The 14,604-nt window shown below is 46.2% G+C and overlaps 1 protein-coding gene across 6 annotated transcripts in view; it reads left to right on the forward strand.

Annotated features, from left to right (window-relative positions):
• The first annotated feature begins 7,760 nt into the window (after positions 1–7,760).
• NONO (non-POU domain containing octamer binding) overlaps positions 7,761–14,604 on the forward strand; it is a 41,727-nt gene continuing 34,883 nt past the window's right edge. For 2 of the 6 annotated variants that reach the window (XM_037909291.2, XM_037909293.2), the window contains exons 1-3: positions 7,992–8,148; positions 12,105–12,225; positions 14,345–14,565. In XM_037909291.2, coding sequence (XP_037765219.1) covers positions 8,014–8,148; positions 12,105–12,225; positions 14,345–14,565 — 477 coding nt within the window. In that variant the 5' untranslated portion in view covers positions 7,992–8,013. Of the gene's footprint in view, positions 8,149–8,566; positions 8,613–11,956; positions 12,022–12,104; positions 12,226–14,344; positions 14,566–14,604 lie in introns of those variants that run through there. The other 4 variants (XM_037909292.2, XM_037909289.2, XM_037909290.2 and 1 more) reach the window with 4 other exon arrangements.

Raw genomic sequence — 14,604 nt, forward strand, 5'->3', positions numbered from 1 at the left:
ACATTCTCACAGCTTTATGAGAAATCCCTCCAGCCTTTATTAATCTATCACAGTAGAAACAGATTGTAGAAACAATTTAAAGTTCAGTTATTGTCTACAAAATATGTGCATCCAAATCAGTGCTACTGCCTTTGGGGACCACATAAGCTTATTCAATGTTTTAGTTATGTTAGTTTTGTAAGGCTTGGGAGAAGAAACCATACTCCATTCTTTAAGATGGAGTCACTAAGAGCTGATAAAAATTGAACCCACTATAATAGAATAAGAATCTGACACCAGGCATGCTGGGAAGAAACTGAACTCTGTTTCCAGTCCCACCTGATCTGGGCCAGTATTTCAGAGGTCACATGGCAGTAGTCATTATCCACTGATACAGTGGCTGGTATTACACCCACAATGCTATGTTCACTGTCACTCTTCAGAGTCTAAGTCTATGTCTACACTAGCATTTTGTCAGACGGGTGTGAAAAAAAACCACACCCGACCAACATAAGTTTCACGGACAAAAGCGCAGGTGTGGATAGCGCTATGTCGGTGGGAGATGCTGCCGACATAGCTACTGCTGCTCATTGGGGGTTGTTTAATTACGCTGATGGGAGAGCTCTCTCCCATCGGCATAGAGCAGCTACATGGGAGACCTTACAGAGGTGCAGCTGCAGCAGTACAGCTGCGCCACTGTAAGGTCTGTAGTGTAGACATAGCCTTTTAAGACTTCTTTCACTCAACAAAATCCCCACGATGGCTAAGGATGGGATTTTCAAAAGCATTGGACATTGCCGTAACTGCTCCCATTGAAGTGAATGGGAATTTTACCATTTGTTTCACTGGGAATGGTTAAGCCAATACCCTTTGGAAAAATCCCACTCTAATTCTGAAAGCTCCAACCTTGGCCTACAAGTGTGAGCTAAGGTTGGAGAAGAATTTAAAACAAAATTTAGAGGAATGACAATCTGCTCTGAGCCTGCTCCTGGGCACTGGCTAACAAAGCTCTTCCACACCCAAAGTTGCATCAGTTTCACTAAATCAGCGTAACATCCCATCTTTAGGCCTGTTCTACACTTAAAATTACCTACATGCCTCCCACTTTCATCCAGACCACACCACATGATCCATTGTCTACAGCCAAGCTCTACGATACAACCGCATTTCCTCTAACCCCTCAGACAGAGACAAACACCCACAAGATCTCTATCAAGCATTCTTACAACTACAATACCCACCTGCTGAAGTGAAGAAACAGATTGACAGAGCCAGAAGAGTACCCAGAAGTCACCTACTACAGGACAGGCCCAACAAAGAAAATAACAGAACACCACTAGCCATCACCTTCAGCCCCGAACTAAAACCTCTCCAACGCATCATCAAGGATCTACAACCTATCCTGAAGGACGACCCATCACTCTCTCAGATCTTGGGAGACAGGCCAGTCCGTGTTTACAGACAGCCCCCCAACCTGAAGCAAATACTCACCAGCAACCACACAACAGAACCACTAACCCAGGAACCTACCCTTGCAACAAATCCCATTGCAAACTGTGTCCACATCTCTATTCAGGGGACAGCATCATAGGGCCTAATCACATCAGCCACACTATCAGAGGCTCGTTCACCTGCACATCTACCAATGTGATATATGCCATCATGTGCCAGCAATGCCCCTCTGCCATGTACATTGGCCAAACTGGACAGTCTCTACGTAAAAGAATAAATGGACACAAATCAGATGTCAAGAATTATAACATTCAAAAACCAGTTGGAGAACACTTCAATCTCTCTGGTCACTCGATTACAGACCTTTAAAAGTGGCAATTCTTCAACAAAAAAAACTTCAAAAACAGACTCCAACGAGAGACTGCTGAATTGGAATTAATTTGCAAACTGGATACAATTAACTTAGGCTTGAATAGAGACTGGGAGTGGATGGGTCATTACACAAAGTAAAACTATTTCCCCATGTTTATTCCCCCACCCCCCACCGTTCCTCAGATGTTCTTGTCAACTGCTGGAAATGGCCCACCTTGATTATCACTACAAAAGGTTCCCTGCCCCCCCGCTGGTAATAGCTCACCTTAAGTGATCACTCTGGTTACAGTATGTATGGTAACACAGTGGAGAGATTTATATAAATAGAGAACATGAAACAGTGGGTATTTTCCACTGAATGCATCCGATGAAGTGAGCTGTAGCTCACGAAAGCTTATGCTCAAATAAATTGGTTAGTCTCTAAGGTGCCACAAGTACTCCTTTTCTTTTTGAGAATACAGACTAACACGGCTGCTACTCTGAAACTTAAAATTTAGTTTGACATAGCTATATTGCTCAGGGATGTGACAAACCACACTGCTGAGTGGCATAGTTATGCCAAGCTAACCTCCAGTGTAGATGCACCAAGGCTGATGAAAGGATGCTTCTGTCAAACTAGCTACCATTGCTTGGTGAGATGGTGTTCCTACACCCGCAGTAAAACCCATGTCACCGCAAGCCGTGTCTGCACTATGTGGTTATGCCAGTATAGTACGCATAGTATAGACATGGCCTGAGTGAAACTGGTACAATTCTGTGTTCAGACAAGCCTAAAGTTGCTCTTGTTCTGTACTGAAGGTTCAACTGCCTCAGCACAGCCTAAAGCACTCCTGCCCTTTTAACTGAGCCCCACAGAAAACTGTCCCCAGCCAAGGGGCAACTCAGCCCACCTTCAGAACTTTGAAATGTTCATGCCATTAAGCACAGGCAATTTCTCAGCTCTGTCTGTTCTGGGATTTGGTCAGTGTTGCTCTCATGAAACCCCCACACATGCTGAAACATCACAGAGGTCAAGAGGAGTGTCTCCTCCACTTCACACTGCTAGTGCTAGTACTACAGAGCTGGAACCTACATGCTGCAGGATGCAGTGCCTCCTTGCTTCTCCCTTTGATGCTAGCTGCTGCTGCTTATATTGTAGTAGGTGCATCTGCACACATGGGGCTTCTGTAAGACCAGCAGTAACTGCTGATCTGAGAATCCCCCCATCACCAAAACAAAAAAAAATCAAGAAAATTAAATGCAAAAAACTCTAGTAATGCAACATTAAGGCTGTGAACATAACTGCACAAGAATTAGGGAAGGGAAACGTTCCCTTTCTTGTTACAGTTAAGTCTTACTAATAGAATATAAAATTTAGTACAAAGTGCTCTTACCAGGCCTAATGTGCATTGTAAACTACAAGGTGTTCACATAGTTATGTGATGCCACATGCCAGTTAGATATCAGACAGGAGGTGTGTGAATCACTTTTTCTCTTGAGGCAGCTCTGACTAAAATTACTTGTGTCGGGTTCGGTCTACACTACATACTTACTTCTGTGTAACTACGTCGCTCAGGGTGTGAAAAATCCACACCCATGAGCAATGTAGTTATACTGACCTCACACACACACACACACACACTGTGTAGACAGTGCTATTTCAGCAGGAGAGCTTCTCCCACCAACATAACTACCGCCTTTCGCAGAGGTGGAATTATTAAGCCAACGGGAAAGCTTTCTTGTGTTGGCTTGGAGCATCTTCACCAGACACACTGCATTGGTGCAGCTGCGCCAGTGTAAATTTGTAGTGTAGACCTGCCTTCAGTTTAGTTATTTGTTTGAAATATGTGAGCTGGAGTTTTCTACCAGGCAGGAATGTTAAAAATTAACCAGTATCCTGCCTCCCAGATGAGCCATCATTCCTGCTACAGGGTAGGCCTGGCCAGGAGGCAGAGTTCTGGGAAAGTAGGGGTTCTCTTGTAGTGCTGGGGAGTGAAGCACAGATGGATTTTCATCCTCCCTAACTCCTCATCCTGAAACTACCAGGCCAGGGTGAGCAGTAGCCCTCTCAGCATGCAAAATAGGAACTGGTGACAAAACATGGGAAGTGTCTCCAACATGGGGCACTGCTTACCCAAAGTGTATTAAATGGCACTCGTTTGGGAGGGGGGGTGTTCTGTTAATTATTTTCAATAATACCTTTGTTAACCTACTGGTTATCCTGTATTACATTCCTTCCCTTTCTCTGTTTATACAAATTCCTAGGAGTCTGTTTCCCCAGAGGGACACTGTCAACTTTGGGCACGTCTACATACAAAATTTGCACCACATTAACTATAACTGTATGATTAAAGCAGTACCATCTCCCTAGTGTGGATGCAGTTATATTAGTGTAGAGGTGCTTTTATTTCTGTACACAAAGGGGAATAACTGCTTGTTTAAGTCACCTTTATAGCATAGGTGCTGACTTCCCTTCTGCCCCGTGGGTGCTCGACACTCCCCCTCCGACCCCCCCCACCTCACCTCACCCCCATTCCACCCCCTTCCCCCAAGTCCCCACCCCTGCCCCACCTCCTCCCCTGAGCGTGCCACATCTCCGCTCCTCCCCCTCGCTCCCGAAAAGTCCTAAGCGCTACCAAACAGCTATTAGTGGCAGGGGGGCGGGAAGCGCTGGAAGGGAGGGGGAAGAGGGGGGACACGGCGCGCTCAGGTGGGAGAGAAGGAGGCAAAGAGGGGGGAGCTTGGCTGCCAGTGGGTGCAGAGCACCCGCTAATTGTTCCCCGTGGGTGCTCCAGCCCCTGAGCACCCACGGAGTCGGTGCCTATGCTTTATAGTGGTTTAACTGAATATACAGTAGGCTTTTACTTGTTAGCAAAATAATTATATAAGTCACATCCATAACCAAAATAGTTACACCAGTAGAAATTTCAGCTGTTGACCAGGTGTTAAAATTTTTTGATTGAAAACACACACATTTCCTTACCTGTGTTTTCCAGTTGCTTCCCCTCCACCCATCTCCTATCCTGCTGCTGCAGGCCCTAAGAGGGTTTCCCTGAGCTGAACTGTATTCCCACTACTGTCACCTTTGCTCCCCTCCCCACTAACTGTGCAACCTCTGTCCCCAGCCAGATTGTGTAACCTCATCACCTTCCCTATTAACTGTACCCACTGGTACCCTGTGGAACACTCTACCCCCAGGCCCGAAAAACAACAACAACAAAAACTGTGCCCGCAACCAGACAAGATTACAAATCCAGTTAATAAAGGTAATAGTACTGATGGCACTCTTGCAAAGCAGCGAAGTACTGCGCAACATTCTGATTAAAAACAAGCACTAAACAAAATCAACATGGGTCATATTGAATATATTCAGAGCTAACAGATAAATATAAAAACACACCTGTTCATTAACTATTATCAACTGGGGGTTGCTCAGGCCTTAGTTCTTGGCCCAATGCTATTTAATATTTTTAATCAATGATCTATAATATAAAATAATTGATAAAGTTTCAGATGAGACTAAGGTTGGTGGATTAGTAAATGAGGGGGACAGATCACTGTTTCAGAACAATCTGGATCACTTGTAAACAGGATGCAATCAAACTACATGTGTTTCTGACTGAGCTTGTGAAGTTTTCACACTCAGCATTTCTCTTTCTGTAACACAATCAATTCCAAAATTTCAGGGAATGCTCTAGGCATCAATAGCCAAAACTATTGACTTTTTTGGGAAAAATCAGAAAAATGGGGGAGATACAAAGCTCCTGTTAGCTTTTTAGCACAGCCAACTGATGCAAGCACCTCTGCAATGGTCTATAGATCAAACAACTGGTTGATGGCACCCATTAATGCCTTCCAGCATAACAGTACTTCTATTTCACAGCTGTGTATCCTCCCAACAGAGTTAAATCATTCAGGATGTCAAAATGTTAGTCTCCCAGATAGAAAGAACAACCATGAGGGAATATGAGGGGGCGGGAGGGGGTGCTGTGGTGTGAACACAGCCCCTGGCATGAGGGAGGAGAGAATGAGGATCCTGGTATGGGGGAAGGGGAAAATGGAGTACACGAAGCCACTCGGGCAGAGATTGGGGGACCTGGGTGTGGGGAAAGGGGTCACACAGAACCCATGGCATGAAGGAAAGACAAAAACCTTGTCATGCAGGAAAAGGGGAGATGGGGGAAGAGGCTAATGAGATTTCACACAGAGTCCCTGACGCTGGGGAAGAATGGGGGACCCTGGAATGGAAAAAGGGGGCCATGCAGAGCCCCTGGCATGGTGGGGGAAAAGGGAATGAGGGCACATAGCATCCCTGGCTGGGGAAGACTGAAAGACCCTGGAATAGGAGAAATGGGGGGCATAGGGGAATGAGAGTAATGGAACACACACAGACACACTTCCGTGAGGAGAAGAATGGAAGGCCCTGGAATGGTAGTCACACAGAACGCCTAGTTGGAGGGAGATTGTGGGAAGTTGCAGCAAGCTCCTGAAATAGAGGGGGATGGGAGGGTGACACCCACCCACAGATCTTGGGGACAGGGAGAATGAAGGATGCTAATAGGAGCTCCCAATGTGTGCAATGTACTTGGCCTACAGAAACTAAAAAGCATGCAATCCTCTACCAATATTTCCAAACACAAGGTCTTACATTTAGAACACAGAATTTAGGTCACACTTTCAGGGTCAGGGACTGTACCCTGGAACACAATGACATCAAAAATAATGTAGGGGGCCACTGTAGGTAACCAGCTGATTATGAACTTCCAGAGCAAAGCTGTAGCAAAAAGGACTAACACAGTCCTTGGATGTGTAAACAGGGGGATATACAGCAGGGGAGTAGGGAGGTTACAGTACCCCTGCATACCACACTAGGGAGATTGTTACTGGACTGCTGTGTCAACTGCTGGTGGGTGCATCCTTTAGAAGGAATACTGAAAAACTGGAGTGGGTTCACAGAAGAGCCACAAGAGCAATTTGAGGATTGGAATGAGTGGGATACTTAAAATCAATCTATTTAGTTTATCAAAGAAGCTACTTCGTTGTGATCTATAAATTACCAACACAGGAGAAAATACTGGATAACAGAAGGAATCTAGCAGACAGAACAAGATCACATGGGAAATAAGATGCAAATTTAATTACCTATTAGAATAATTTTGCCAAGGGATGCAGTCAAATCTCCATCACATGGAGTCTTTAAATCAAGACTGGGTATTTGTCTAAAAAGATCTGCTCTAGTGGGAAATACTGAGTGACATTAAATGGCCTGCGTTACTCGGGTTAGGCTCGATGAACACAAGGCTCCTTTTGGCCTCAGTATTCTCTGTATCTGTGGTGGGTGTCACCTGCTGCCTACCGCTCAACTATGAGCTCTCCGAGGCTGGCATTTAACCCCCGGCTGCGGGGCACGTGGGAGCTAGATCCACAAACGGGATTTAGGATCCACATAGCAAACCCTGACTTCACCCACCAGTGGCACCCAGGACCTCGGAGGGCCCGGGCTCGGCAGGAGCAGAGCTCGACGCCGCAGAGCCCGCGGAGCAGGAGGCCCCGCCGCCAGCCCGCAGCAAACGCCCGGGAGGAGAGCGACGGGGCCGACCCCGGGGGAGGTGCCGCCCAGGAGCCCCCAGGGCTTAACCCCGCCTGGCAGCCGAAGCTGCTGCACGGCGCAGGGCAGGGGCCGGGCCGGGCCGGGCAGGCGGGGCCGGGGACCACGGCGGCCCGGCGCCCCCCGACGCTCCAGCCCAGCGGCCAGGGCGCCCCACGCGGCTTGACGCCGCCGCACGCGGGGCCGGGGCCGGGGCCTGGGCGAAGCCGGCGGGCGCTGCCCTGCGGGCTCCGGGACAGGCGGCCCCCTCCCCCGGGGCCGGCTCCCCTCGGCTCGCGGCGGGCGGGGCCGCGGCGGCGGACTGACAGCAGCCCGGACGGTGGCCGCAGCACTGTCTCTTTAAGCCGCACCACCCTCTGGACGCTGCGCAGATGCCGATCTCAATGCGCCTGCGCACGCTCGGGGGCTGGCTTGTTCGTTCCTTTGTCCCTACCTCGCCTCTCATCTAAGCTTGGTGCCTGAGGGGATGAGTGACAGCTAGTTTCGCGGGCCGCGAAGACGGCTCAGCCAATAAACTACGAATAGAGGCGCGATCTTGTCTTTGGTCCCGCCCTGCTCCATTCCTTCTGTGATTGGCACTGCTGTGAGCCACTGAACGGAAAGTGTGAGGAGAAGATTGGCCAATGGGACAGCAACATGGGCGGCCCTTGGGTAGCCGGTTAGGCTGTCCGATTTCCGGCCGCACGCGCTCTTTTTTTCTAGGCGACGAGAAGGCGAGAAGGCCGCGATCCGTTGTGGGAGCGAGGGCCCAGGAGCAGGTGAGGCGGGGGCGTCCCGTGAGCGGCCCCCGGGCTCCGGGCGCGGCGGGCTCCGGCAGGTCCGGCAGCCTTCCGCCCTAGTGGGCCCGCGCGGCGAGGCCGCGGTGTCCGCCTGACGCGCCTCCAGCAGCGGCTCTTGGCGGGCCCGCGCCGGGCGGGCGGGAGGCCTCGGCGGCACCGGTTCAGCTTCATGTTAAAGGCTCCCTTCAGGATAAACCGGTGCAACTTCCTCGTGTGTCCCCCCCCCCCCCCCGCTTTTCCCTTCGCTGCCGGGTAGCTGCTCCGGCCCTGTCAGCCCGCCCGGCCCTTCGCTCTCCTCCTCCAGCCTCGCTGGCTGTCGCCCACGCTCGCCCTTTTCTTCCCCCTCGGTGCGCCGCAAACCTGCCGTAGTCCCGCCTGTTTTCGCGCTCCTTGTCTCCCACGAACTTTCTCCCGGTTGCTTTTGCGTGGCTCCTCGGTTAACTGTAAGTAAACGACTCATTTATGCCAGTGCTTCTTGGTGGCTTCACAAATTACATGTTGCTTTTTTATTGCTTCCCCTTATGCTTCTTGTAGGCACAGTACCCCGCTTGTCATTCTTTCTTTAGGTAATTGCATATAAACTTACCGCTTTGCATAGCCCTCTACTCCTCATGCTCCTGCTTTGCATAGCCCTCTACCCCTCATGCTCCTGCCTCCATTGACACCCCCCCCCCCAAGACACATTTACTTTCCGTAGATACACTAGCTAGGGAGAATTATTTAAGTTGCAATTCATTCTGTCCTATGCATTCTAAAAACTGCCAACCAGGTTTTAGTTCCAGTATTATTATTTTTTGTTGTATATATTTGAACTGTCTGCAGCTCCTAGGTACAGTGTGTTGGTGCTTCATGAGTAAAATAACTTCCTTTGACTGAGTGCATAGTTTGAGCATGCTGTGTAAGGATTACACATATATCTTGTCTGGTTGCCTTACAGCCACTTTGACCAACTTGGAATCTAGGTCTCTCCAACACTTCTAAATGGAGCAAACTTAGTATGGAAGTAATTGGTGGCAAATGAATGTGGATACCCAAGATAAGACAAGTACTATGGTGCAGCTTTTTAAACACAGTGCTGATTGCACAGATGCTTATAGCAAACAGTATCATCAGGGGACATATTTCTGTTTTTGGTTGTTGTTTTTTTAAGTCTGATTGTCTTATAAAAGTTCTAGTAACCATCAAAATAACAGCCACTAAACATAATATATATAAAATAAGAGTGGCCATACTCGGTCAGACCAAAGGTCAGTCTAGCCCAGTATCCTGTTGTCTGACAGTGGCCAATGCCAGGTGCTTCAGAGGGAATGAACAGAACAGGTAATCATCAAGTGATCCATCCTCTGTGGCCCATTCCCAGCTTCTGACAAACAGAGGCAAGGGACACCGTCCCTGCCCATCTTGATTAATAGCCATTGATGGACCTATCCATCATGAATTTATCTAGTTCTTTTTTGAACCCTGTTATAATTTTGGGCCTCACAGTATCCTTTAGCAAAGAGTTCCACAGGTTGACTCTACATGGTGTGAAAAAATACTTCCTTTTGTTTTGCCTAATTAACCTAATTTCATTTGATGACCCGTTTGTGTTATGAGAAGGAATAAATAACACTTCCTTATTTACTTTCTCCACACCCATCATTTATAGACCTCTATCATATCCCCCCCTTAGTTGTCTCTTTTTCAAGCTGAAAAGTCCCACTCTTATTAATCTGTCCTCATATGGAAGCTGTTTCATACCCCTAATCATTTTTCTTTCCCTTTTTCAAATCTTTCCAATTCCAATATATCTTTTTTGAGATGGCCTGACCACACCTGCATCCAGTATTCAAGATGTGGGCGTACCATGGATTTATATAGAGGCGATATGATATTTTTTGTCATCTTATCTATTCCTTTCTTAATGATTCCCAACATTCTGTTAGCTTTTTTGACTGCCGATGCACACTGAGTGGATGTTTTCAGAGACCTATCCACAATGACTCCCAAGATCTTTCTTGAATGGTAACAGCTAATTTGGACCCCATCATTTTATGTGTATGGTTATGTTTTCCGATGTGCATTAATTTGTATTTTTCAACATTGAATTTCATCTGCCATTTTGTTGCCCAGTCATCCAGTTTTGTGAGATTTCTTTGTAACTCTTTGCAGTCTGCGTTGGACTTAATTGGTTTTGTTTCATCTGCATATTTTGCCACCTCACTGTTTACCAATTTTTCCAGATAATTTATGAATATATTGAATAGGACTGATCCTGGTACAGACCCCTGGGGGACACCACTATTTTACCTTTCTCCATTGTGAAAACTGACCATTTATCTCTACCCTTTGTTTCCTGTCTTTTAACTAGTTACTGATCCATGAAAGGACCTTCCCTCTTATCCCATGACAGCTTACTTTGCTTACGAGCCTTTGGTGAGGGACCTTGCCAAAATCTTTCTGAAAATCTGAGTACGCTATATCTACTGGATCCCCTTGTGTACATGCTTGTTGACCCCCTCAAAGAATTGTAGTGGATTGGTGAGACATGACTTCCTTTTTCAAAAAACAGGTTGACCCTTCCCCAACAAATCATGTTCATCTAGGTGTCTGACATTCCTGTTCTTTACTATAGTTTCATCTAGTTTGCCCAGTACTGAAGTAATTGCCAGGATCACCTCTGGAGCCTTTTTTAAAAATTGGTGTCACGTTATGTATCCTCCAGTCATCTGGTACAGAAGCTGATTTAAATGATAGGTTACATACCACAATTAGCAGTTCTTCAGTTTCACATTTGAGTACATTCATAGCTCTTGGGTGAATACCATCTGATCCTGGTGACTTATTACTTTTTAGTTTATCAATTTGTTCCAGAACCTTCTCTAATGACACCTCAATCTGGGACATTTCCTCAGATTTGTCACCTAAAAAGAATGGCTCAGGTTTAGGAATATCCTTCACATCCTCAGCCTTGAAGACTGATGCAAATAATTCATTTAGGGAGTGTCTACACTGGCATTTTACAGCACTGCAACTTTCTTGCTTAGGGGTGTGAAAAAACACACCCCTGAGCGCTGCAAGTTTCAGTGCTGTAAAGTTCCAGTGTAGACAGTGCACCAGTGCTGGTAGACGTGCTCCCAGTGCTGGGAGCTATTCCCCTTTTGGAGGTGGGTTTTTTAAAGCGCTGGGAGAGCTCTCTCCCAGTGCTATGCTGCAACTACACAAGCAGCACTTTAACGTTGCCGTTGAAGACCTGCCCTTAGTTTCTCCACAATGGCCTTATCATCCTTGAGTACTCGTTTAGCATCTCTATTGTTCAGTGGCCCCACTGGTGGTTTAGCATGCTTCCTGCTTCTGATGTATTTAAAAAAGGGACATGGTTAACATAAAATCACCCTTGCCTGAATTCTTTTACTTGCTACTGTTACAAGGAATACATCTTCTTAGAATTGAATGCTTAAGAGAGTTTTTTCAGTTTTCTTTTTGCATTTGAGAGTGCTTCACATGTATTGCACTTTCCCCTGTGTATGTGGTTCTTTCACACAGCAACATGAGAGAAATTATCTTAAATAGGAAAATATAACTACAGAGGTTGGCATTAGGACTCGGATGCAGGACTTAAAACCAACTAGATTTTAAGTTAACTTTTCCCTTAAAGGAGGATCTCTTCTTGGTTTTGTAGTATTTATGTGGCTAGTAGGTCAGAAAGAGCACTTTAGTTGGAAATATCATTGGCTACACAGGTTAATTTAAAACGGATGTACTATGTTCAAATTGCACTTTCCCTCATATTGTCTGTTTCCCCCAGGTGTCTGGAGTTGCAGAGACTGGAAATGCTTCTGTTCTGATGATTATGTCTGTGGTTGTGCCCAGGAAAGTAGCTGTAGTGTTGTGTGCATTGGCGGTTGCTGGTTTGTACATTGAGGATATATAACCAATGATGTATTTTCTCTCAGGTTGGAAAAATGCAAGGCAATAAAGGCTTTAACATGGAGAAGCAGAACCATGCTCCAAGAAAACAGCATCAGCATCAACAACCACCTATTCCTGCTAACGGACAGCAGGTCAACAGCCAGAGTGAGTAGATTACACAAGTCCATCTTGGTGGTTGTAGCCCTCTGGGCTGCCAAAGTGCCATCAGCATAAGCCCTGACTTAAGTTTCACTTTAAACTGTCACAGGTTCTTTCCCTGTTTGAGATGATCTGATATCCCATGACAAAGGATTAGTTTGGATCCTCTTCTGCTGTCAAGTTCCTCTGGATTTTTTTATTGCCAATCCTTGCCCCATGAATAACCCACTTGTATTCGTTCTTTTTGGTATGAAAGCAGAGCTTTTTACTAAATCTGTAAGAAGAGGAGATTGCATTCAAGATTACGCTTTCAGTCAGTTCAGTTCTGCTCTTATGGCCTGACTTTCAAATATGTTGAATGCTGGTTGCTCCCAAAGGCTTCATTGAGATTTTTGGGGCTGAGTGCTTCTGAATCAGGCCATTAATGTGCACGTTTAAAGATTTCTTCCTTGCTGCTTATAGGATCTTCCAGTAAATCTAACTGCCCAGAGGACTGCAAATCTCTCCAATCCTCCAGTGTCACCACTGTGGATTTTACAAGAAAGAGGTGGCTTGTCTGTGACTGGCACTCTTTCCTCCTTTTCTCTCACCCTCACCCTTCTTCCCAAAGCCGTACCAGAGGACCACCTAGCACAGTCCTTCCTAGGTACTGGTGGGATAGAATTGCTGTCAGCATAGATGCAGTTCTAGTAGGAAGGTTGTTATAGGGTTCCCTAATCACACATCAAATCGAATCACACATCAATTTGAAACTTCTGAGCAAGGTGGTCTCCTGACTTGGCTGCTTGATACTCTAGCATCAGAGGGCCAATCGTACCAGTGAGGGTTGCTGTGCCAATAAGTCCAATCCACTGACGTGTACCCTTGTTCAATATGGGCTGGAGCTCTATGGAATTGTTGGGTTTTGGTGATGGTGATCTTGAGCTGAAGAAGTGGGGTTTAATGACCTTTGGGGCCTTAACAGATCTAACTTAATGGTTCAGAAGCATGTAGTGGTGAGGGTCTGAAGCTGCCATTTATGGATGACTGGGGAGTGTGTCTGGTTACATTGATGAATCAGTTAATTTGATAGTTATGTTTTGCTTTGAATGTGGAATCTACTACATAAGTGTTATAAAAAATAGAGCTGCTCAAGTTGAGTGTGTGATAAAGTGGTTGGCCAGCCTTCTCCCTACTAGAGTGGGATAGTTTTACCCTTGCATTCTAGTCTCACCCATTAAAAGCTAAATAGAGTGACAATGGGAGATCAAGTCTCTATTCATGCTTCTTACGGGTCATCTCAAAATACCATTTTTGTGATTAATGCTTGAGACCATAAGCCTGAGCATTTCCCATATTTTTTTCCACCATTGTAGTGTCTGCACTTTCTTACTCCCTGCCTCACTGTATTTTTATGATTTATCATTAATTTGCTGGCTTTTTGGTTCTGTTTTAGCCACTGGGTGTTACTTGACTGTAGACTTCGTGACTAACTTTGCTGACTTTTCTGAGATCCCATCCATATTGCTGCTTTATAGCTTCCAGCTGCTTTCTCTCCAGCTTGGAGATAGGGTCTGGGTTCCAGAATCTTTCTAGTGCATTCCCAGGCTGTAGGTGGCTGAAATGTTATCTGCTTTTTCCCCCTTGTGCATCTGTTGTACTAGGCAAGACTAATTAATGTAAGTATCTTTTGAATGTGTGTTTTTGTTTTTTTTCTGAATCACTGAGTTCTGAATTCATTCCAGGATGATAATCCTCTAGCAGCCTATGACACTGCAGCTTTTCTGTAGATAGCTAAGCTGTGGTCTTGAAGTCCATGTGTCAAACATAGTCCACAGTAAGAGTTGCTAAGCATCTTTTGACGCAGTAGTCAAGTTAGGAAGGCTGCTGCATTCTTCCAAGGTCCCTACTTCCCGCTTTGGGCTCTCCCTCAAATAGTGGCCAATGCCTTGTTACGAAGCAGTGCAGTTCCTGCAAACTTCGTCTTTCATCAGAATGTTGGCCCATGCTGAAATACTGTCTCCTTGTTGCTATGGAATTGGTTGGAGATGTTTGAGACTTGGGTGAGTGGGTGGAGTTAGCTATTGTTGTATGTCTTTATGCTCGCTGTGATGTAACATAGTGGAATTTATCCCCCCAATTGTAGAGCGACTGTGTACCTTATTCCCCTCAGATGAAGGCCTCACTATTGACCTGAAGAATTTCCGGAAACCTGGTGAAAAGACATTCACCCAGAGGAGCCGCCTCTTTGTGGGGAACCTGCCGCCAGATATTACTGAGGAGGAGATGAGAAAGTTGTTTGAAAAGTATGGGAAGGCAGGTGAAGTCTTCATACACAAGGACAAAGGCTTTGGATTTATCAGGCTGGTGAGTCATTATTGCTTCCTTTGGGGTCTCCTGTGTTAG

This window comes from Chelonia mydas, chromosome 9 (assembly GCF_015237465.2).
Source record: "Chelonia mydas isolate rCheMyd1 chromosome 9, rCheMyd1.pri.v2, whole genome shotgun sequence".
Taxonomy (NCBI): domain Eukaryota; kingdom Metazoa; phylum Chordata; order Testudines; family Cheloniidae; genus Chelonia; species Chelonia mydas.